The sequence below is a fragment of the Heterodontus francisci genome, chromosome 2 (genome assembly GCF_036365525.1).
Source record: "Heterodontus francisci isolate sHetFra1 chromosome 2, sHetFra1.hap1, whole genome shotgun sequence".
Lineage (NCBI taxonomy): Eukaryota > Metazoa > Chordata > Chondrichthyes > Heterodontiformes > Heterodontidae > Heterodontus > Heterodontus francisci.
In genome coordinates this window covers 15820775-15845517 of record NC_090372.1, presented here as the reverse complement: position 1 = coordinate 15845517, position 24743 = coordinate 15820775, and the positions used below count along the sequence as shown (strand labels likewise).

General features: G+C 41.2%; 1 protein-coding gene across 3 annotated transcripts in view; it reads right to left on the bottom strand.

Annotated features, from left to right (window-relative positions):
- topbp1 (DNA topoisomerase II binding protein 1) overlaps positions 1-24743 on the bottom strand; it is a 94800-nt gene that overhangs the window by 54193 nt on the left and 15864 nt on the right. For all 3 annotated transcript variants that reach the window (XM_068054753.1, XM_068054763.1, XM_068054773.1), the window contains exons 6-11: positions 23937-24130; positions 21048-21230; positions 18215-18384; positions 17439-17602; positions 14390-14634; positions 4160-4479 (exon numbers count right to left, since the gene is read on the bottom strand). In XM_068054753.1, the coding sequence (XP_067910854.1) occupies positions 4160-4479; positions 14390-14634; positions 17439-17602; positions 18215-18384; positions 21048-21230; positions 23937-24130 (1276 nt within the window). The remainder of the gene's footprint in view (positions 1-4159; positions 4480-14389; positions 14635-17438; positions 17603-18214; positions 18385-21047; positions 21231-23936; positions 24131-24743) is intronic.

Sequence of the window (24743 nt, the reverse complement as noted above, 5' to 3'; positions counted from 1 at the left end):
CATCCTTTAAAAAGTACCTGGATGAGCACTTGGCACGTCATAACATTCAAGGCTATGGGCCAAGTGCTGGCAAATGGGATTAGGTAGACAGGTCAGGTGTCTTTAATGCATCGGTGCAGACTCAATGGGCCGAAAGGCCTCTTCTGCACTGTATTATTCTGTGATTCTGATCCATTGGTGGCAATTCAGAGAAGGTTCACTAGGCTGATTCCTGGGATGAAGGAGGTTGTCTTACGAGGAAAGGCTGAGCAGGTTGGGCCTATACTAATTGGAGTTTAGAAGAATGAGAGGTGATCTTCTCGAAACATATAAAGATTCTTAGGAGACTTGACAGGGGAGATGTCAAGAACTAGGGGACAGAGTTTCAGAATAAGGGGTCTCCCATTTAAGACGGAGATAAGGAGGAATTTCTTCTCTCAGAGGGTCGCTAATGTTTGGAATTCTCTACCCCCCCAGAGAGCTGGATCTCTGTGGAGGCTGGATCATTGAACATATTCAGGCCGAGTCAGACAGTTTTTTGATCTAAAAGGGAGTTGAGGGTATGGGCGGGCAAGCAGGAAAGTGGAGTTAAGGCCACAATCAGATCAGCCATGATCTTATTGAATGGCAGAGCAGGCTCTTGGGGCCGAATAGCTTACTCCTGCTCCTATTTCTTATGTTCTTACATTGAAAGGATATTTCAGTTTCAGGTCTCAAGCCTCATTTTAATAAGACCAACAGGCAGCTGATCCCTGACCTGCCTTTCAGGCAGTTTGCCAGCAGAGAGAGGATGAATGTTGGGCCACTGCTGTCACCTGCTCAGTCCCCTTTCCGATCTCCCCCTGAAACTACCTGAGGACAGCTGTTGGCGTAGCAGTGGCCCACAGTAATGCTAAGGGGACAGGAGGCACACCTTTGCTCCTTCTGGTTCCCAACTAAAATTATTTTTAAAACAACTTTTTGGTGACAGCCTGCAGAGGTCCCTTTAAGGACCTCAGATCAAGTAATGCTCAGCGTTGCAAGTCCAATACATTTCCTGAATGAGTCCTAAAACAGATATTAACATATTCAAGGTGCTGAACATCTGTTTCAGAGTGATACCAGGATTATCTCTACAGCACCCAAACCATTATGGCATCAGACAAGTGTCTGATGGTATTCAAGCATGGGAGATTGGCTCCATAAATAGAACCTCTATGCTCTGTTTCCTGCCTGGAAAACTGGCACAAGAAGGTCCAATTTTGCCCCCTTGATGTTGGTATTCTCAAATTATGGTTGCAAATATTGTTGAAAATGTTACAGAGACTTCGTATGTGCAAACTTCGCTGCAGTAGTTTCCAGTCATTGGTAAATATTTACTCAACACCATACTGTTCAGAATTGCACAGCCACTGTGTTTACATTAAAGGGATCAACCTGCACTCACTGCTGATTGTAAATATGATTTACAAATTTCAATACATTATAAAACCTACATGGGATAACTGCATTGTACATGCTCATACTTTGGAGGAGTGGGTTTGTCCCAAAATTGAGGTATACATTTTCTTATAGCAAGTAGTGAAAAAGGTACAGCGCAAGTATATTCCATTAAGAAATGAAATTACTAATAGTTTTAGACTAGCATGGATAAATAAAGAGGTTATAAACCAACTAAAATTAAAAAGGATCTGTGAGAACTATAATAATAAATTGAAAAAAACTGAAGAATATGAAAAATTAAGAATTGAAGTGCAGAATTTGGAAAACTAAGAGGGAGCATGAGAAAGAAACATTCAAAAACTTTAAAACATAACAGTAAAATATTTTACAGATATATCACTAAAAAGGGACTTGCCAATAGTGACATGTGGCTCCTGAAAGGAGGGGACTGTCAATTTGCAGATGATCAAAAAACTGGCAATGTATATAAGTACCTCACTTCTGTGTTTACTAAAGAGAAGGATTTCAAAGAGGAGGCAGCTGAGAGAGAGAGATGAGCAATATTACGATACTTAAAGGAAAACTTCTAGGTTAGGCTAAAGGAAGACAAAGTGTGTCAGGGCCTGATTAATACTTCTCAGCATCTCAGGAAGATGAGGGAGGAAATTGCCTAGGTCACAGAAATTATATTTCAGGGCTCTGTAGAGTGCGGATACATGCTAGAGGCCTGAGAGTGGCCAATGTCAGTATGCATGAGATTAAGCATTGTTGTAAAGTAAGTAACAGCAGTAATTATACTCTGAATGGAATTGGGCTGAGTGCCCTGAAAGAGCAGAAGGATTTGGAGGTATACAATATCATAGGACATTAAAGACAGCACCTCAGCCAGGACTGTAAAATAACAGGTAGAATTCTAGGTTTTATCATGAGGTATAAAATATAAGAGCCAAGAGGTAATTATGAGCCTATATACAAGCTTAATAAGACCTCAGTTACAGCACCACGTGCAGTCCTGCACACAACACTACAGGAAGCATATTGAGGTGTTTAGAGAGGGTACAACACAGATTTACTAGGATGCTGCCTGGTGTGTGGAGTTGCAAGCACAACGAGAGGCTTAAAATATCAAGGCTTTCCTTCATTAGAACAATAAAGATTACAGGGCAATATGATACAAGTATTTAAAATTATAAAAGGACAGGTTCGAAAGAAATAACAGTTTCCTGTAGTTGAGATGTCCAGAACGAGGTACAATATCAAATGCATCAAGAAAGTTTTTTTTTGATAAACAGAGTTGTGAGGTTGTGGATTCCACTTCCAGGATCAGTGGTTGAGACAGAAGCTGGGACAATGTTCAAGATTAGATCTTGGTATGTGTATGATGGAAAAGAAGATGGATGAAGGGATATGGGAACAGGGCAAGATTATTTGCCCATGTATAAGGTAAACACCAACACACACTGGCTGGGTCGAATGGCTAATTTCCATGTTGAAACTGCTGTATATATTACTGAATAGTCTCTGGTCCAGGGCAAGGGTGGTGTTGAGTCTGGCCATGACAGAAAATATTCTCTGTATTCTGACTTCAACTCGAGGTTGTAAGCAAGTGCAATACTGATTCCCACCAAACTAATCCGTAACTATTTCATATCTTAATTAAAAGGAATATCTTGCCATCAGCATCCATTTTAATCCAATTATCATAGTATGCAGGTTCAGCACATAATTAGGAAAGCTAATAGAATGTTATCATTTATTGTGAGGGGAATTTAATACAAAAGTAGGCAGGTTATGCTTCAAGTTATACAGGGCATTGGTGAGACCAAATCTGGAGTACTGTGTACAGTATTGGTCTCCTTATTTAAAGAAGGATGCAAATGCATTGGAAGCAGTTCAGATGTTTACTACACTAACACCTGGAATGGGCGGATTATCTTACGAAGAAAGATTGGGCAGGCTAAACTTGTATCCACTGGAGTTTAGAAGAGTAAGAGGCGACTTGATTGAAACATATAAGATCCTGAGGGGTCTTGACAGGGTGGATGTGAGAAGGATGTTTCCCCTTGTGGGAGAATCTAGAACTAGGGATTACTGTTTAAAAATAAGGGGTCTCCCATTTAAGACAAAGATGAGGAGAAACTTTTTCTCTCAGAGGGTCATGAGTCTTTGGAACTCTCTTCCTCAAAAGGCAGTGGAAGCAGAGTCTTTAAATAGTTTTAAGGCAGAGGTTGATAGATTCTTGATAAGCAAGGAGATGAAAAGTTATCGGGGTAGGCGGGAATGTGGTGTCGAGGTTACAATCAGATCTGCCTTGATCTTGTCAACTGGTGGAGCAGGCCCGAGGGGCCGAGTGGCCTCCTCCTAATTCGTATGTTCTTATGTAACAATCAACATGATCAACTTTAGCAGAATTTGCTCACTCAAACTGTTGAGTCAACTGAATTGTTCAACCCTCTACTCTGTTAGCAAGTCATCGTTTCTTGGACAAACCCCAACAAAAAAAAAAATCTTTGACTTTACAGTGTCTGGTAATAATATCCCTTCAATAGTTTTACTGTTATATTCTCTATTTAAAATTAAGCTTTGATGCAAATTATTTCCAATGTAGGGTGAAACACTCCAAGCAACGCTTTTCAGATGTTGCACAGGAAAATAAATTCATCCACTCTGCCTCAGCTTTCATATGATTGAAAAAGTAGTTATCAGTATTACATATTTGGTATGAAGTCCAAAGCGTCACTAGTAATGACTTCCTTACCAGCCATGTGTTTGTAACCACTTCTGCTACGGTTGCGTCCACATAGGTGCCCAATAAAGGCACAACAGCATAGTCTGCAACAGCCCGGCTGTGGGGCCGAAGCACTTTCCCGCCATTGCCCTGAATTAATTCAGCCATATAGGTTTCATCTTCATTAGCAAAGCCAAATATTAGAAACCGCTTCTTCCAAAACAGTCCCTCCTCAGCGCATGATTCTGTTTGATATGTGGAGGTGTTTGCTGACTGACTTTTTTCCAGCACGGTTTTTTGGAGAGCGTCATTGCAGTTAATTTCTGTTATTTCTTGATTTTCAGGTCCAACTATATGAACAGAAAAACATTCGATTAACATTTAATTTTATTGATAGACAAGAGAAAGTAAGACAGTAGAAAGTTTCAACGAACAAACTTAAGATCATAAAAGAATTCCTTAGGTTTTCTGACCAGATTACTGCATTCTCCAGATTATTTTATGACATCTTAAAGCATAATGATACCACCTTAGCAACCAATCAGCAACTAAACCCCACTTAGAGCATTGCTCTGCTACCAGGGCAGCTGATGATATAATTCGAGCAGTAGCAGTTCCTCTTGGAGCTATAACATCACGTCAAATGTTGACCTGGCCAGCTCTGTTATGGCCATGTCTATGTCGATACACCAGAGCCTCTATTCCGGAGAAAAATGCAAGAAATTCAACCTGCAACATAAAAATGTCAGAAAAATAAAAGAATGAGAAAATAGCATGATAGAAACCCATATAGGACAAAAAAGCAAGGTGGAGATGATGGAAGAGAAAGGGAAGATGAAGGAATTCTGAAATGAAAACAGCAAATAGAACACACGCTACTTTTGCCATGTTCTGAAAAAGGGACAATACCCAAAAGTGTTCTAAGGTCACAGACCTGAAACGTTAACTCTGCTTCTCTGTCCAAAGATGCTGCTAGACGTGCTGAGTTTTTCCTGCACTTTGTTTTTAGCCCAAAAGTGCCAACCCATCTCCGTCCCTCTGGACATCAAAGGACCCATCCCACATCCCCAGCTAAAAAGAGTAGGAATATCGTTACGATACAGAAAGGTCAGAATGGGGATCACTAGGGGAGCAAATGGTGAGCCACAGGAAGGAAAGGGTCAGAACTGCAGATAGAACAAAAGGTATTTGGTAAAGCAGTCAACTTGCTGATATTTGGTCTCCCAAATGTAGATGATGTATTATATTATATATAATGTATATTATACTGGATTGGAGGAACACGTGAATTGCTGTTTTACACTGGAGTGTTTGAGATTCTAGACAGTGGTGTGGGCATAGGTGAATGGACAAGCATTGCACCTGCTGTGTTTCCAAGGGGTGATGATAGGGAAAGGAGTTGGAAATGGGATGGTGGAAGAATAACGATGCCACGGAGAGAATAGTGCTTCTAAATGCAGAGAGAAAAAGGGAAGATGTGTTTGGTGGTAACGTTATTCTTTAAAATGCCATAAAATAATCAGGGGATGCAATAATCTGGCAGATAATCTGGGAAATACAAAGGCTGATGGGCAGAGAATGTGAGGATAATGGGAATTCTTGTTATGAGAGCAGGGAAAAGGCCCAGTTGGCAACCAAGAGGAAACAGTGCAGGAAAATGGGGGACATTTTTAAAAGCTCTCATTTGAAAGTGGAGTCATTAGATCAGATGGAATAGAGCTGGAGAAAACTGGATAGAGAAATGGAGATGAGAAAAAGCATAAAGCCAAGTTGTGGGAGTTGGTGGGCTTGTAATAATGTCTTTGGAAAGCACACCAGAGATAGAAAATGAAGGAAGGGAAAAATAGAAATCAGACCATGTAAAGGTGAAGGATAATTAAAAAATAGAAGCATAGTTAATGAAATTTTCAAAATTAGCATAAGAGCAGGAAGCAGCACCAACGCAATCATCAATGTAATGGAGGAAGAGCGACCCACGTATCTTATGACAAGATATGCACAACAGGGACTTGTGAACTCTCAAGGCATCACCTTTTATTTGGAGCAAGTGTGCAGACTTAGAAGTTATCCAAGATGAAAGCAAGTTTGTCCAGATGGGGTAGTGCTGGATGGGAGCTGATTTGATATCAGTTTAAGGAAGAAACATAGGACCTCCTCTTCAAAGATGGAGATGTGGCAGTGTAGTGGGACTGTAAATCTATGTCAAACAGAAGACATGTGGGGCCAGAGAAAGCAGCAGATAGTATTTCAAGAGTCCTGCAGATAGGTGGGTAGAGGCTGAACCAAAGAGAAAGAATAGTCAGGAGAGATACAACAAATCAATGACCGTGCACAACTGCTAAATTTAAGCAGTGGCGTTTGGCCACTGTATGGGGCTACTCCACGTGGTAAACAAGATACTGATTTTCAAAAATACCTCGAGAAGTAACTTGGAATACATGGAATGACCTCTTACTGGGTCACGGATTCCTGCCAGAAAGGCAGTAATCATGGTGATTGCACTTCACTAACCATTTTTCAAGTCTTCTTTTGTAAACCTGTCCTTCTTGACATCATCTATGATGGACAGTCTTTGATCCATTGAAGTGATTTGGTAGAATTCAAATAAAAAGCTACAGCTCTATGGGTACACTTACAGTGGAAGCAACATCCATTTCTGGTTTGTGTCAGAGGATGGTAGAAAGAAGAGATTACAATCTTTTGTTCAAACCGTTATGGTTTGGTAAGAAAGTTCAATCAACGTGCTAAATAGAATTGAGCTGTTTGACAACCAGCCCTTTGATAACACCAACATAGCAATCATGAAACCTGAAATGAGAGGCAACAAAAGTGCACTCTTCTATAAGAGACATTTCTGATTACATGTACCAAGAAGTATGAAAGGATCAGATGAAATCGCAATGTAGGGGTAGTGATTGCCTGCATTAAATTAAGATTTAGCTTGTGTATCTTTTGCAGGAGGGTCATGGAAGATTGAAATCGCCACAAGATGAATATGATGGGAATCAAAGGGATATTGTAAATATATGGAATACATCACAAGAAACAGGGCTATTTATTTGAATGCCATCGATTATTTGATTTATTTGAATGCCATCGAACAAATTCCTTCCACTTGATAATATAGATGGTTTTGCACAAGATATGCAGGATGCCCACTACGAACAACAGTGGATCCTCATAATCATTCTTTCCTAACAGTCATGCCACCAACTAGGAATGCATGCATCTTGGTGTAGGATCTGACCTGCCAGATGACCCCTGTGGGATTGTAAGATATGACAAGCAAAGTTCTCATGAAAGGTCATCAAGCTGAAATGTTAACTCAGTTTCTCTCTCCACAGATGCTGCCAAACCTGCTGAGTATTTCCAGCATTTTTTTGTTTTTATTTCAGATTTCTAGCACCCCAGTATTTGGCTGTTGGTCTATTCAATGCTGGGATGTCCGAGAACCATGGTTTGAGGGACCAATGGGAGTAACAACAATCATCTTCATTTCCTCTGTTCTGAGTTTCTACAGTGTTACAAACAGGTGAGAAGGGGTCTAGGGTTCCCTCTCAGCCTTTGCTTGATTTAACCGTAACAATTTTAATTTTAAAACACCATGTTTTTAGCTCCCCCTTAGTAGATCCTTGTTCGCTGCTCTCCAATTGTAAGGCAAAGAAATCAAACAGGTTTCCTTAGATTTAAACAGAAAAGGTAGAGATTTATTAATCTTAAACTCTAATCCAGTTAACAACTACAAATATGCGACGCGACCACGCTAGCATGCATACATGATAAACACACACACAGATAGAGACAGAAAAAGTAGAAAGAATAAAGGGGAAAAGTTTGAGGCGATATCTGGTGGTTACAATCCTTTAAGTTCAATGTGAAGTCTTTGGTTGCCGGTAAGTCTTGCAATTCGTTGGGGCCCAGTCCACGCTGCAACGTGTTCCAATTTAGGAGTCTTATCTCTCTGGAGGTTTACGTGTCTTCCATGGGCTTGGGGGGGGGGGGGGGCGGGGGAGAGAGAGAGGGGGAGAGGGAGAGAGAGGCTTCCTTGTTCCAGCTTCAGTTGCACACTGCCTTCTGTCTTTCTCTGCGGCACAATTCAAAAAACCCCAGGTTGCCCAGCAGGTTAGTCATGTGACTAGCTCCTTATTTGGAAGGGTCTCTCCTGCAAGGTTTGTGGATTGTATTACCTTAGCAGTCTCTGGAATGCGCTTCCTTACACTTTCAATGTCTGGTGATCAAAATCCATTTGGGTTAATTGGAGCAGGGAATAGTTCTTTGTCTCCACAAGCAGCTTCTCTTCGTATACAAATGTTCTTCCAGCCCAGTGTCTGGTGATCTTCAAACGAGCCATTTCTTCACTCCAGCAAGTTTAAAATCAATGTTCATATGGCAAAATTAATATGCCTCATTCTTGGCAGGTGGGGGTCTGCATGGCAACAGCATCCTAGTGATCGGGACAAAAGGGAACACTGTCCAGCTTCCATGATAACTTATATATACCACTCAATGAACAATGAAAGTTGATTATCAAGTGATGCACAGGAATTAATGATTGTATAACTATAGGTTCTGAAAATTAATGGACTGCTTCCTTTCCATGTTAGGATAGCACCTGGAATACCATCACTGAATTGACAACGGCAGTGGTATATCATACATTGATAGGTCTCGTCTGTGCTCGTCTTCTTTTGCCTTTCTGCCCAGATTACCTTGATAACAGTCTGAGGAAAATGGCATGGAAAATATCAGAAATGCTGTAGGCTGAGACTTTTAGAAAATTTAGGGCAATGGTTCAACCCCCAACAGAGTGTGTTCCAGGGCTACAAAAGTTAAAATGCAAGTCACCGGTACTGAAAGTATCAAAACATTTTGCTCCCTGGCCAAGCCAGTGGTTGATGGACAGATTGCCATTATTTTTTTTTTAATTTGTTCATGGGATGTGGGCATTGCTGGCTAGGACAGCATTTATTGCCCATCCCTAAATTGCCCATGAGAAGGTGGTGCTGAGCTGCCTGCTTGAACCGCTGCAGTCTTGGGGTATAGGTACATCAACAGTGCTGTTCGGAAGGGAGTTCCAGGATTTTGACCCAGCGACAGTGGAGGAATGGTGATATAGCTCCAAGACAGGATGGTGTGTGGCTTGGCGGGAAACTTGCAGGTGGTGGCATTCCCATGCATCTGCTGCCCTTATCCTTCTAGGTGGTAGAGGTCACGTGCTTGGAAGGTGTTGTCTAAGGAGTCTTGGTGAGTTGCTGCAGTGCATCTTGTAGATGGTACACACTGCTGCCACTGTGCATTGGTGGTGAAGGGAGTGAATGTTGAAGGTTATGGATGGGGTGCCTATCAAGCAGACTGCTTTGTCCTGGATGGTGTCGAGTTTCTTGAGTGCTGTTGGAGCTGCACCCATCCAGGCGAGTGGAGAGTATTCAATCACCCTCCTGACTTGTGCCTTGTAGATGGTGGACAGGCATTGGGAAGACAGGAGGTGAGTTACTCGTCGCAGAATTCCCAGCCTCTGACCTGCACTTGTAGCCGCAGTATTTTGTGGCTGGCCCAGTTCAGTTTCTGGTCAATGATAACCCCCCAGGATGTTGATAGTGGGGGATTCAGCAATGGTAATGCCATTGAACATCAAAGGGAGATTGTTAGATTCTCTCTTGTTTGAGATGGTCATTGCCTGGCACTTGTGTGGCGTGAATGTTACTTGCACATATCAGCCCAAGCTTTGGGAGAGGCACCCTGCTACCCACTCACTAGAGACTGCATCATTCTAGGTTGGTACCTTATGGTGGAGCAGTTAGGGAAAGTGCCAATTCAATCCTAGTGGCAGGAATGAGGCGACTAAGGTATCTGCAAATGTTGCAGATTGAGGAGTTGAGGAGGTTAAATATGGCCTGCAACCATGCATGTGGTGGTTGTACAGAGGGACCCTTTTTTTTTGCTGGAGTCAACTTTCTAAGGACCCAAGACAAACCCGAGGAGTTACACGTGGACCCATTGAGGTAGAGAGTCAGGCCTCTAACTAACTCGCAAAAATCACTAATTTCCCCAACATTGATCATGAAGGTACGAACCTGAGAAAGGTGTCACCAAATTAAAGGGTACCAAGTGATCCAATATCCTGCAAATTGTTTAGTGCCACAGCATAACAGACCAGGGTATCAAAGGACTAACTGAAACCATGCTCCACCTTCTCACCACCTCCCTTGATCAGTACCAGCTGATCACCTCAGCACTAGCACGCGCTGATGGGCAATCTTGCAATTCAAGGAATCAGGTCAGTAAATGGTGCAGCATCCTCCAATTTCGTGATTTGAAAAGTGTGGTGTCAATTGGTGGCAAAGCACGAATTGGCATTATTTCTAATTGATGATACTGCCTGTCAATTCCAACTCAGCACATGGCATCACTGGAACCAACAGTGCTAATCCCTTACATTGTTGACCTGTCACTTACCCACATCAAGAGTGATGCTTGTTGAAAGCAATTTAGATTCCTTTTTCACAATGACTGCACTTGACTTGAGACCAGAACAGTGCAGTGTAGTGGCCTATGGAAAATAGCAGGTAGTAACTGATTGAGATGTGAAGGGACAAGTTGTTTTATGCTTGCAACTTCTCTTTTGCGATACCTTCTCAAGAATATCTATGGTACATCCTGACATGACAATACTGGCAGGCGCAGAGACCAGACAAGTTTGACAAGTGGTAGCGGTCAGCCTTAGGATTACATTTTGCCAATCTATCAGGCAGCACGAGGGCCTTGCTGCATTTAATAAAGTACTTAAATCCCTCTGGCTGACTTAAGATGGACATCTTAGAGCTATCAAACAATATATGCCAATTCAAGGCTTCAATTGATCAAAAAAATGTAAACTCAAACACACAGCACCAACAGATGCTGGCTGAAAACTGAGTCAGTCAACATAAACAGTTTTAATTTTAAATGCAAATAATTAACAATACTGAAGAATAAAACTAGTGAACAGAAAAAATGGTTACTAACAAAATCAAGAGGATTACTACAATGATCAACAACTTATATTTATATGGAGCCTTTAATGTAAAAAAACATTCCAAGGCACTTCACAGGAGCATTATAAAACAAAAATATGACACCGAACCACATAAGGTGATATCAGGTCAGATGACCAAATGCTTGGTCAAAGAGATAGGTTTTAAGGAGTGTCTTAAAGGAAGAAAGTGAGGTATAGAGGCGGAGAGGTGTAAGGAGGGTATTCCATAACCTAGGGTCTAGGCAACTGAAGGTAAAGTCCTGTTACCCGACCTGAACCCGACGGGACCCAACGACATGTGTCTGGTTCGGGTCGGGCCGCTCCCCCGGGTCCAGCTTTCGGGCTTGGGTCAGGTCGGGCCGGGTCTGGGACACACAGGGAGTCTTGCATTTTTCTCTGCTACAGTGGAAAGTGTGAAAGTTGAAATACTTACCTGAGCTTGAGTCCGGGACGTCAAGGAGGGAAATTCTGAGTCTGCGCAGTGAGTGACTCAATGACGTCATCATGCTCATGCTGCAGCTTCCTTAATCCAAAAGTGGTACAGTGAGTGAGTGCACTATGGAATGAAGGTAGGTAACCATTCCGGTGGTTGGGTCGGGCTTGGGTCAGGTCTGGCGCAGGAAAAAGTGGAGGGACTTGGGATCAGGTCCGACATGGTTCTGTCAGGCTCAGGTCGGGTTTTTATTTCCTAACTTGAGCAGGTCTTTAACTGAAGGCATAGCATCCGATGGTGGTGCGATTAAAATTGGGGATGCTCAAGCGGCCAGAATTAGATGAGCGCAGATATCTCGGAGGGGTGGGGCTAGAGGAGATTACAGAGATAGGGAGGGACAAAGGCATGGAGGGATCTGAAAACAAGGGCGAGAATTTTAAAATCAAAGACGTTGCTTGACCAGGGGCCAATGTAGATCAGCTATCAGTGATAGGTGAACTGGACTTGATTTAAGATACAGGCAACAGGGTTTTGGATGACCTCAAGTTTACGGAGGATTGAATGTGGGAGACCAGTTAGGAGTGCGCAGGAATAGTCAAGTAGAGGTTAATAAAGGCATAATTGAGGGTTTCAGCAGCAGATGAGCTGAGACAGGGACGAAGTCAAGCGATGTCAGAGAGGTTGAAACAGGTGGTCGGAAGCTCATCTTGGGGTCAAATGTGACACCAAGGTCGTGAACAAACTGCCTTGATCTCAGACTGTTGCCAGGGAGAGGGATGGAGTCAGTAGCTACAGAACAGAATTTGGTGCAGGGACCACAAAAGATGGCATCAGTATTCCTAATATTTAACTTTAATGTTAAATAAGTAATGCAAAGTGTGGAGAAAGGTGCTCCTGGCTGCAGAACAGCAGACTGCCCCTCAATGAGTGCACAAGCCTCTTACAGAGAACGAGAGAGAAAGGTTCGCATGGGCTAGTATTACCCAATGTGTCAACCTGAAAAACATCACAATAAAAAAACCACATTACATTGCCTGTAGAGCATTTGCAATGGAAAAATGTGATACGTCAATAAAGTGCCTGAAAAACACCATTATGGGCAGAGTGAGGACAGTCACCCAAATAAAAGAATGCATGAAGCACAAGAAAGAAAAGTCTGAAGCACAAATTCAGTTTAAAAGCTATGATGTAGTAGCCATTACAGAGACCTAACTGATTCAGTGATGGGTAACAAACAATGTGGCAGTAAAGAACATCTTGAGAATAGTGACCATAATAAGATTGAATGTGATAGTAATATGAGAAGTAACAGGAATGCCATAAACCATGGTTTTAGATTTAAGTAAGGCAAAAGTTGAAGAGATGAAAAATAAATCGACCATAGTAAACTGGACTGAACTGTTTGTTGGTAAACCTAAAGACATGCCATAGAAGTATTCAAATAAATATTCTGTACAATACAAAACTAGTACATACCTCTAACAGGCAAAAGCTTCACTTGTGCAATTAAGCAACTATGGTCAACAAACAAGGTAACAGACTAAAAACTAAAAGAAAAGGCTTACACAAATGAAAGGAAAAGTGGAAAACCAGCAGACTGACAGAGCTTTATAAAGCTACAAAGGGATAGAAAGAAAGTAATAAGGTGCAAGAAGGAAATATGAATAAAACTTGCAAGAAATATCAAAGAGAACAGTAAAACTTTTATACGAATATACGAATTAGGAGGAGTAGACCATATATTAAAAGAGAGGGATAAAGAGGAATGTGGACCCATTAAAGACAGATGCATGAGGAGAAAATTATAATGGACAAGGAGGAAAGGGAAGACTTGTGAAATTAATACTTTGCATCTGTTTCACAGTAGAGAAAGAGGACAAAATACCAGCAGTATAAGGGATCCTCAAAAATAGGTCAAGTGGAGGACATTGTTAGATTTAATACACGGGACAAAACTCCCATTTACTCCAATACCATTTAAGATAGACAAATCTCCATGACCTGTAGGTTTCCATCCTGTGGTATTTCAGGGTATTTGGACAAATATGAGCTGATCAAAGGTTTTGTTAAGGACAAGTCATGTCTGAACTTTTTGAGGCGGTCCCCAACATGGTGGATAGGGAAATCTATGGATGTTGTCTTTATGGACTTCTAGAAGGCATTTGATGAGATTCTACAAAAGAGATTATTAGCAAAAATAAAAGAATTGGAGATAACCTTGTGACATGGGTTGGGAAGTGGGAGACAAAGAGTATGGATAAAAGGAATGTACTCTGATTGGTGGAATCTGACAAGTGATGTTCCCCAGGTATCTGTACTGGGACCTCAGCCTTTCAACATATCTATCAATGACTTAATGGAGGAATAGAGATTTGTATATCCAAGTCTGCAGATGACACCAAGTTAGGAGGCACAGTAAATTGTATGGATGGGATATAGATAGATTAAGTGAATAGGAAGAACTGGCAGCTGGGCATTTAACGTAGGGAAGTGTGAGGCCATCCACTTTGGATCCAAGACCGGCAAAGGCGGAATATCTTCTAGATGGCAAGAGATTTTGAACAGTGGCTGAGCAAAGTGATTTTGGTATTCATCTGTGGAAGTTCAGGAGAGTTGATAGGCATGCTTACATACAGAGACAAAAAGATTTCACATCTTCTAACTCTTATCGAAAATCAAGTTCAAGCAGAGATGGAAAGGCAGTGTGCAAACTCCCCACAATATCCAGGTTCCTGAGGAAAAGAAACTGCATCACAAGTCATCATACCATCTGTTGAAATGTCATTTGAAAAGATAAAGATTAATCTCTAACCTACAGTTTTGTCGCTCTCCAGGTATTGTAATAGGAGATCATCATCTGCTTGCTGCTGTCTGCCAGGACTGACTGTGGTTGCCATTTGTGTCTTACTGCTGTTTAAAGTCAAATGAGCTTGGTTGCTGGAATGTTCTGGTATTGGAATATCAGGTTGATAATTTGGATGGAAATACTGCTCCGCAGGAAGAAGGCACTGCTTGGAAAAGCAGTCTACTAACCATTTTGCTGTAACCACATGAGGCCTAATAAAAATATTAAACCAATAAATATTATTCCTTTGAAAAGCCACAATGAACATCAATAACCTTTCAAACCTCTTTTAAAAACATCACTTCATGATTATTTCTTTTGTATAGAACGTGCTAGTGAACAAATGAGAGCATGTGAGAGAACCTGAGAGAGAGTGAGTGAGTGAAGGAGATGGGGAGGAGGGCAGAAACAATGGGCAGAAGCAGAACTACACTGCCCAGAAGATTATAAGTTTTTAGTGCAGGGGAATCGAAAAGGCTAACTGGTAGTGTATGAGCATCTGAGTTATGGATCCACAAGTGCCAACAGCCTGTCTGACCCATGTGATTTTGTTTCTTGGTTTAATGCTATTGCTACTGCTGGAGTGTCTTACCCATTTATGTGCCACTGTGGATCTGAGCTCCTGTACCTCTCAGCGCTTCTCTGTCCCCTAAATCTTGTATCTTCTCCTCTCCCCAGTCTGTGAATAACCTCCCCCCACAACTTTCCCCAACCAAAGCATCATCCACTCACTGATGCACTAATTCTCCTAGCCAGGTTTGTGATCCTACCCAAAAGCAAACTGGCATCCATTGAAGATATCTTTTGTGACCCACATGACCCAGCACCTAAAGATCAACCTATGATTCTGACCACCTCTGATCCATGACCTGCCACCCCTACTGAAAAGTACAGAAAAACAGAGAGGGAAGAAAGGGGAAGAGAAAAAGAACAAGACAAAGACAGAAATAAACAGAAAAAGCACAAGTGTAACAGAACAGAGACAGAAGGAAACAAAAAAGGAAAAAGAAAGAGACAAAGAGACAAAGGGAATAAAGCAGAACAACACAAAGGCAAAACAAACTAGTAAAGGTGGGAAAAGATACACATCACATGAACAGGCAAAAGGAACACATGAATGCAACCCACATCCCACAAGCCTGGACAGAGGTAACAGAAAAAGAGCTCATATAATCCCATTCACTGTGAGCAATGCCACAGGAGATGTGCTAGATAGCCAAAAAAATAAATTTCTTACTACACAATTCATTGAAAAGCTGAAAAAAATCATTTCATTCAAGTTTTCCAGCATTATTCTTAGAACCAAAATACATTCTAAACCACAACCAACAAATATTAGAATAAACTTCCTTGTGTCGCCCACTGAATGCGTGAACTTCACCTTGGGGTACAGATATAGGGTAGGAATGAGGAGGTTTAGAGGGTATTCAAGGGGAATTTTTTTTTTCTGAGAGTGGTAGGGATGTGGAACTTACTTCTTGAAAGGGTGAGAAAGGCAGAAACCCTCGTAACATTTAAAAAGTACTTGGATATGTACTTGAAGTGCCATAACTACATGGTTATGGAACAAGAGCAAGAATGCAAGTGTAACAGGACAGAGATAGAAGGAAACAAAAATGGAAAGGAAAGAGACATAACCATAAGAAGAGACAAAGCGAGTGAAACAGAATAGCAAAGGCAAAACAAACCAGCAAAGGTGGGAAAAGAGATACATATCACATGAACAGACAGAAGGAACACATGAATGCAACCCACTTTCCACAAGAAGTCTTGACGGAGGTAAAAGAAAGACAGCTCATGTTCATCCCATTCACTGTGAGCTGTGCTATCGGAGATCTGCTACATAGCCAAATAAATAGATACATTTCTAACTTCAAAATTCTTTGGCTAGATGGCTCTGCGTCAGCCGGCGCAGACAGAATTGGCCAAATGGCCTCCTTCCATGCTGTAAATTTCGATGTTTCTATGTCTGAATGGCCCTAACTCATGTTCCCATGTTCCTACATAGCAATAGTTTGACTACACGTCAAAAGAAAAAAGTAAATCATCGGCTGTGAAGCGCTGTGGGATGTCCTGCAGGTGTGAAAAAAGTGAAAGTGCTTCCTTATTCAATTTTCTTTAGTAAATCAACTGACTACCCATACATCAAGAATCTCAACTCGGCACTCACCCTAAACATTAGCTGACATCTCCAGGTCGAGGATGGAGGCTACCAGGCACAGCCTGACTTCCTACCCAGTCCTTGAACAGTGCTACAAGAAACATTTTCTGATCAATTTGAGTACTGTGCGCAGTTCTGGTCACCTCATTACAGAAGGGATGTAATTGCACTAAAGAGAGTACAGAGGAGATTTACGAGGATGTTGCCAGAACTGGAAAAATGCATCAATGAGGGAAAATTGGATAGGCTGGGATTGTTCTCCTTCGAACAGAGAAGGCTGAGGGGAGATCTGATTGCAACGTACAAAATTTTGAGGGGCCTGGATAGAGTGGAGGTGAAGGGCCTATTTACCTTAGCAGAGAGGTCAGTCACTAGGGGGCACAGATTTAAAGTGATTGGTAGAAAGATTAGAGGGGAGATGAAGAAAACATTTTCACCCAGATGGTGGTGGGGGTCTGGAACGCACTGACTGAAAGGGTAGTTGAGGCAGAAAACCTCAACTCATTCTAAAGGAGTCTGGATATACACCTCAAGTGCCGTAATCTGCAGGGCTAGGGACCCAATGCTGGAAAGTGGGATTAGAATGGATGGATCGTCTTTCAGCCAGCACAGACATGATGGGCTAGTGGCCTCTTTCTGTGCCGTACACTTTTTATGATTCTATCATATTTTAGTAAATCGGTATGGATAATTTGCTTGTCTAAAACAAGACATGTGCAACTGAATTTTTGTTTTGCTATGGACCGATTTGATGTGCCACTCAGGGATTTAATATGACATGTTACATAGTGGCATTTTAATTATATGTATTTCATTCGCTGCCATCCTTCAGTATAAGACATTCAGTGACTATACCTGTGTGATATTTTGTTTAAACACTGTCTTAGCTCCTTATCCTCTTCTCCCACAATTATATGAGTAACATCTTCACAGACTTGATTAAACCGAACACCACCTCCAAAGTTAACCATCCGCCTTAATTTATCCAACTTCTTGCCACTAAATCCAGACAAACAGATCTGCCAAAGATACGGTCTACATATCAGATTTTATTTTTAAAAAACAGAAACTTATTTGCAATAATTATTCACCAGATTAGGTATTCACAAAGACATTTTTTGCAATTAAACAAGGTTAACTAATAAAAATAGTTGAGAAAAATTTAAAATGTGTATGTGTAATCAAACATGGAACATAGTTCATATCAATACAATTTTTTTTTTGTTCATGGGATGTGGGTGTCACTGGCTAGGCTAGCATTTATTGCCCATCCCCAATTGCCCACTGAAGGCATTTCAGAGTCAACCACATTGCTTGGGTCTGGAGTCACATGTAGGCCAGACCAGGTAAGGACGGTAGATTTCCTTCCCTGAAGGACAGTAGTGAACCAGATGGATTTTTACAACAATCGCTTTTGATTCCAAATTTATGAATTGAATTCAAATTTCACCATCTGCCGTGGTGGGATTTCAACCCATGTCTCCAGAGCATTAGTCTAAGCATCTGGATTACTGGTCCAGTGGCATTACCACTACACCACCAGCTTCCCTATAATCCCCTATTATCCATAATGATACAATACCTTCACTAGTGCAACAATTCTTGAGACACAGCTTAAACCATTTTCTTACTTTACATCCATCCAACAAATCCTCAGGAACTTCAGAAACACTGAGATCTAGTGCTTCAAGATGATTATCAGGCACTTCAAGCTTAGCAGTCAAGGCAGAGGAGAATGCAGATTCACTGATGCAGCTCATGCTGATATTGGAAATGTGACTCACATCTGACAGAGATCGGGCTAAGAATAGGCAAAGGAAGAGAAAAAGAAAAATTCCATCTTATGCATTCGTGGCATAAGTCCAGTATTGGCTCATTATGATCTACATAATATGCTAAATTTAAAAAATATTTTGATCAGCTTTTTCTCAATAGTACATTCTTGAAAGGCAAAATGCACTCTAAGGAACTGCCCAAAGCTAATAGTGCAATTCAACCACCAAATACCCATCAAATCAGTTTGTGTGCTCATGGTGTTGCTGAAGGTATGTCACGAGATATGCAGTTTTATAACAGGAAGGTTAAACCATGAAATGAACAATGCGTCATTACAGATGATTTTTGTGGCATTGCCCAGACAAAAATGAGAAAAAGAAGTTCTCAACTCGCATTTATATGGGGTGTGTTGCATGAGAAAATGTCCCCAGTTGCTTTACAATGAATAAGGCCAGAGATTAAACAATCAAAGGGAGAGTTAGAAATGCGACTGATAACTTGATTGAAAAGATGAGTTTTGAGAAGGTTTTTAAAGATGAAGCAAGGATGTGCAAGATTTGATTATGAAAATGTTAAATTTAATGCATTGGCTGGGCGGGATGGGGAGGGAGTCAATATAAATTAGCGAGGATAGATGGGCAAGAGCGACTTAGCGTGTGACAGAACACAGGCTGTTGACTTGGCATCTATAAAGGAGTGGAAGATGGGAAGCCAACAATAAGCATTCTCTCTCACTCTGATTCTCTTCCTTCTCCCTGCCTCTTACACTTTCAATGTCTCTCTATATCTAGGCCTGTCTCCAATTGCTTTTGTGCAAGTCTCTTGTTACACTTGATGCAAGACTTATAAGTTGTACAGAGAGAGACAACAACTGTGCCCAATATAAAAAGAGATACTCCACATCAATGATTTAAATGAAGCTAAACTTACAGGTGAGAATAAGTCGCAGGAGTTTATTGTTGCAATGTGTCTTGATTTTTTTTAGTAAAAATCTCATCACTAAAGACAGAGTCCAGTTCATATGGTACAAGAACTAGGGGACACTGATTTAAGGTTTTGGGTAAGAGATGCAGGGAAGATATGAGTAAGAACTTTTTATGCAGTGAGTGGTAATGACCTGGAACTCGCTGCCTAGGAGTGTGGTGAAGGCAGCAACAATCAATGATTTCAAAAGGAAATTACATGGACTGTTGAAGGAAATAAATTTGCAGGGTTACAGAGATAGAGCAGGGGAATGGGACTGAATGGATTGCTCTATAGGGAGCTGGAATGGACCCGATGGGCCGAATGGCCTCCGTCGGTGCCATAAATAACTCTATGACTCTATAACTCTATAATTCACTTGTAGTATTTACTGTTAAATTTCTATTAGAAACAAGAGATGAGACATGTAGCTGCAAATCAGAAAATCAGATGGTGCAGGAAAGGAAGAAAGAGAGAAAAGAAAAATAAAGGAAAAGAAGAAAAACATTTCAAAGCACTTGACAGCCACTGAAGTACTTTTGAAGTGGAGTCACTATTTTAATGGAGGGAGATACAGCAGACAATTTACAGAGTCATAGGTATAGGCCAGCCAGCACCTCAAGTCGGTTCCCCGAATCAATTAGGATCATGGCTGCTCTGTATGTTAACTCCATTTGCCTGCCTTGGTTCCATAACCCTCAACACCCTCCCTTCCTTACCAAAAATTTATCAACCCCAGTTTGGAAATTTTTAATTGACCCTGGCCTCAACAGCTTTTTTGGGGTTATAGGAGGGGCACAGTTTAAGAGTGTTTCAGAATTCCCATCCCTTTTGTGTAAACAAGTTATTCCTGACATCACCCCGTGAACGACTCACTCTAATTTTATGAGTATATCCCCTTGTTTTGGACTGCCCCAACAAAAGGAAATAGTTTATATCTACCCTATTAACTCCTTTCATCATCTTAAACACCTCAATTACATCATTCCTTAATCTTTCATATTCAGGGGAAATACAAGCCTAGTTTATTCAACCTTTCCTTATAATTTAGCCCTTTTAGTCCCAGGATCATTCTGGTGAATTTGCGCCGCAACATCTCCTTAGCCAAGATATCCTTCCTGAGGTGTGCGGTCCAGTTTGTACACAGCAGTACCCCACAACCAGCAATGAGATGAATGACAAGATAATCTTTTTAATGATGTTGGTTGAGGGGTAAATGATGGTCAGGGCACCTGATCTCCCCTACTCTTCTCCAGACAGTGCAGCGTGATATTTTACATTCACCTAAAAGGCTGTTGGGGCCTTAGTTTAGAGTCTTACCTGAAGCATAGCACCTCTGATGGTACAGCACTCCCTTAGTACTGCACCGAAATTATGAGTATTTCAAGTCCCTGGAGTGGGGCTTGAAGCCACAACCTCCTTACTGGAGTGCTGCCAAAGAATGATGGCTGACACACTGAAAAATAACTATTCACGGGCTGAGGCTCTGTATATGAAAAACAAACTCCTATCCAAGCACTGCTTTTTAAGGGCATCAAGAATTTAAATTTTACACTGAATTGTTAATCATACACCCAAGGTGCAATAATTACAACTGTACCATTTAATCCACATCATTCCACCGTTTGACCACCTTTTAAGAGAAAACAGTTGACATATACTACATTCTAAAGTGCCATTGTAAAATGTAAAGAAAGGCAACAGAATCACCAGTGCCCTACTTACAGTTTAGTGCATTCCCAATGTTTGTAGGAGTTGAAGTGCTTGGAGTCATCTCTGTAGATTTGGTTTCAGATTCAACTTTGTAATTGCTTTCATCTTGGCAAGCACCAAGCTTTATCGAGTCAAAGAACCATTGGATAGACACGCAATATACATTCCACTTTTGTGCACATTCATACTTTTGACCTAGGCACACAGTAGATAAATGTCAAAAACAAAAAACAATTATTAGGTAGAATAAAAAGGATGATATTGAGTTAGGTCACAGATCAGCCATAGTCTCATTGAATAACGGAATAGGCTGTTAATTGTGTATCAATTGTTTAATTATATGCAGGTGGAGGGTGTTAATTGGTTCTTACTTGAGCGCCTATAAGGAGACACTTGGGAGACTGGTGGAAGGTGTGAGTGAGGAGCTACGTGTTTGTAATCCTTTTTACTTTGTACAATAAATGTGAAACTGAGTAAAGATAGGCTCCAGCATCATCCTTCCAGAACAAGCTTTCTGGAATTTAACACAGACTCATGGGGGTTAGATGGCCTACTTCTGTGCCTACATGCCATGTAAGCTTAGCTGGTCAACTGAACATGTACCTACTGAACAGGTAATTCAGTTAATTCGGGGCCAATAGCAACTACAGTAACTCATCTCCTGAATCCCCAAAGCTTGTCCACAATTTACAAGGCACAAGTCAGGAGGGTGATGGAATACTCTCCAGTTGCCTGGATGGGTGCAGCTCCAGCAACACTCAAGAAGCTCAACGCCATCCAGGACAAAGCAGCCCACTTGACTGGCACCCCATCCACCACCTTTAACATTCATTCCCTACAGCAGCGCACAGTGGCAGCAGTGTGCACCATATACAAAATGCACTCCAGAAATTTGCCAAGCTTCCTTTGACAGCACCTTCCAAATCTGTGACTTCTACCATCTAGAAGGACAAGGGCAGCAGATGCATGGGAACCACCACCACCTGCAAGTTCCCCTCCATGTCACACACCGTACTGACTTGGAACAATTTTGCCGTTTCTTCACTGTTGCTGGGTCAAGATCCTGGAACTCCCTTCGTAACAGCACTGTGGGTGTACCTACACCAGATGGACTGCAGTGGTTCAAGACGGCAGCTCACCACCACCTTCCCAAGGGCAATTAGGGATGAGCAACAAATGCTGGACTTTCCAGCGATGTTCACATCCCATGAAAGAATAAAAAAATAAATTAGAGCTGTACCTATTAACCTAAAGGAGGGAAGAACTAACCCAAGAGTTAATTATGGAACTACAGTATAGGGAGCATTCTACATGGTAGCATTAAATGGAGGTGATTTAGAATGGCTGACAAAATGCTACCAAGGGGATCTGGCCCCCTTTTTCGAAGTAAAAGTAATTCCTGAGAAAGATTTTTCAAAATATAGGTAAAATTGTAATAAGGATTATAAGGAATTCACTGGGAGGACTCTATAAATTCAAAAGTAATTTTGTCTTAAAGCTAGCAAAGAATGGAAGCAACAAATTTCAATTTTATCTAAAAGCCATGCAGGCAGGGAAGAGCACTGAGTAAGTGCAGTGTACTTCACTTCTTTGTTCATTAAGGAAACAAGCTGAAGAAACATACAGGACCCTAAAGAAGGGGATAGACGATGGACTTGCCCGTGAATAAAAAATCTTAATCCTGCAAACCGCACTTCTGAGCAAGTTTTGTGCAATTACATACCAAATCAATATGTCCACAAAAGTATCAATGGTCAATCAGATTTATATCCAACCTATCGTAGTTCTATCAACCGCTCACATAGTTGGCCGTTAAGTCTTACATTAAAGAATATGAATTTCACTTGTATGCATTATTAAATTGCCAAGCTGTTGCATAGGAATTGCTGAAATAGCAATGGGTGAAATTCAAAAGAAATCCAGAGGATTTAGTAGACTTGACGCTCAACATGTCCAAACCCTGCAGATGAACAATCAAAGCTAAGAGAATGCTGAACTAAAGCCAAAAACAAGTCAGAGGAAGTCATGCTCAAACATTGCAGCACTCTAATCAGGCTACACCATTATTATTGGTCATCAACCTGAAACGGTAATTCTGATTCTGATCTCTAGCGTCAGAGCTATGAAGAAAGATTGGAGAAATTTAGGATTTTCAGTCTGCAAAAGGAGGCAACTGAGAGGTAATGCAATAATACAAGAAAGTAAATGGTAAAGAACAGGCAAGTCCAGAAAGCTAGTTCAATCCAAATCATAATAGGACAAGGAGACACAAATTTGAACACTGATTCAAAATAATAAAAGGCCAAGTTAGGACTGTCAGAGTGACCAACTCTTTGTAATGGACTTACAGGTAGAGTACCAGAGGCAAAAAACCTGAATGATTTAACAATTGGATGACATGATGAGGGGGCTGTAGGGCAATGCATTAGACACATGTGGCTAATTGGGAATCCAGATGCGGCTAGTCAGAAATTTCTGCTGTGGGGTCTCAGGATAGGTGAGCCAAGATGGGACAAATGGCCCTCCTCGTCTTTTTTGTATCTTGATCTACACATGCTATTCCCCAGTCCAGTTGCAAATTGATCAAATCTCATTTACAAATACAACAGAATCCCATTTTCAGCCTGAAAAAAGGATAGTGAAAATTAGCAGATAATCAAGTGTCTCCACATTTGTTCTTGCACATATGTAACAGCCATACCTTAGGCATGGTAATGAAGACAAGCAGAAAAGAAATATTTTGCAGTTTTATTCACCACGAAAGACAGGTGAAATATAAAAGCCGTGCAATGCGATATTATGAGTAGTTTGACAGATAACTGCAGAATAGACAACAAAGGTTTCATTTCACTGTATCTGACAGGTCTGAAAATTAAACCACGTCGTATATGGTGCCTTTACCTTTAGCTTCTTGCACAATAAGATGCGTGCAATCATTCATCTTCAGCTGCCCTGTGTAATGACCCCCATTCTCTAAGGCAAGTCGCTGCACTTCCTGCCTATCCTGGCTACTCAGGCCGGTCACACAGATTGTGCAACCAAGAAACGGAGGACAGAGGTGCTCCTCCATATTCACATCTGTAAGGTTAATCATGCTGTTTGAAAGAAAGCAAGAGAGTGAGTGGAATCTATATAAACACAGTATGACAATTATTTCATATTAGGTTTCGTCTCAAGACACCCATAAATGAAATGTGTTTTAGAAAGAACAAAAGTGCATTTTGCAATATCTTATCACATCCTCAGGACATCCCAACGTGTTTCACATCGAACAAATTACTTTACAAGTGCAATTACTGCTATGTAGGTAAATGCAGCAGCCCATAACACTTCAATTACATATGAACATACGAACTAGGAGCAGGGGTAGGCTATTTGGCTCCTCGAGCCTGCACCACCATTCTATAAGATCATGGCTGATCTGTTTGTGGACTCAACCCAACTTTCCTGCCTAACCCCAATACCCTTTTACTCCCTGGTTTGTCAAGAATCTGTCTACCTCTGCATTAAAAATAGTCAATGACCCTACCTTCACCGCTCTTCGGGGAAGAAAGCTCCACAGACTCATGACCCTCAGAAAAAAATTTCCCCTCATCTGAGTTATTAGCTAAAATACAGCAATAAAAACCACATTTTTAAAACTGCTCCAATATTCCCCAGGTTTTACTTGCACATCCCATAAGTTAATTTAACATTACTTTTTAAGAC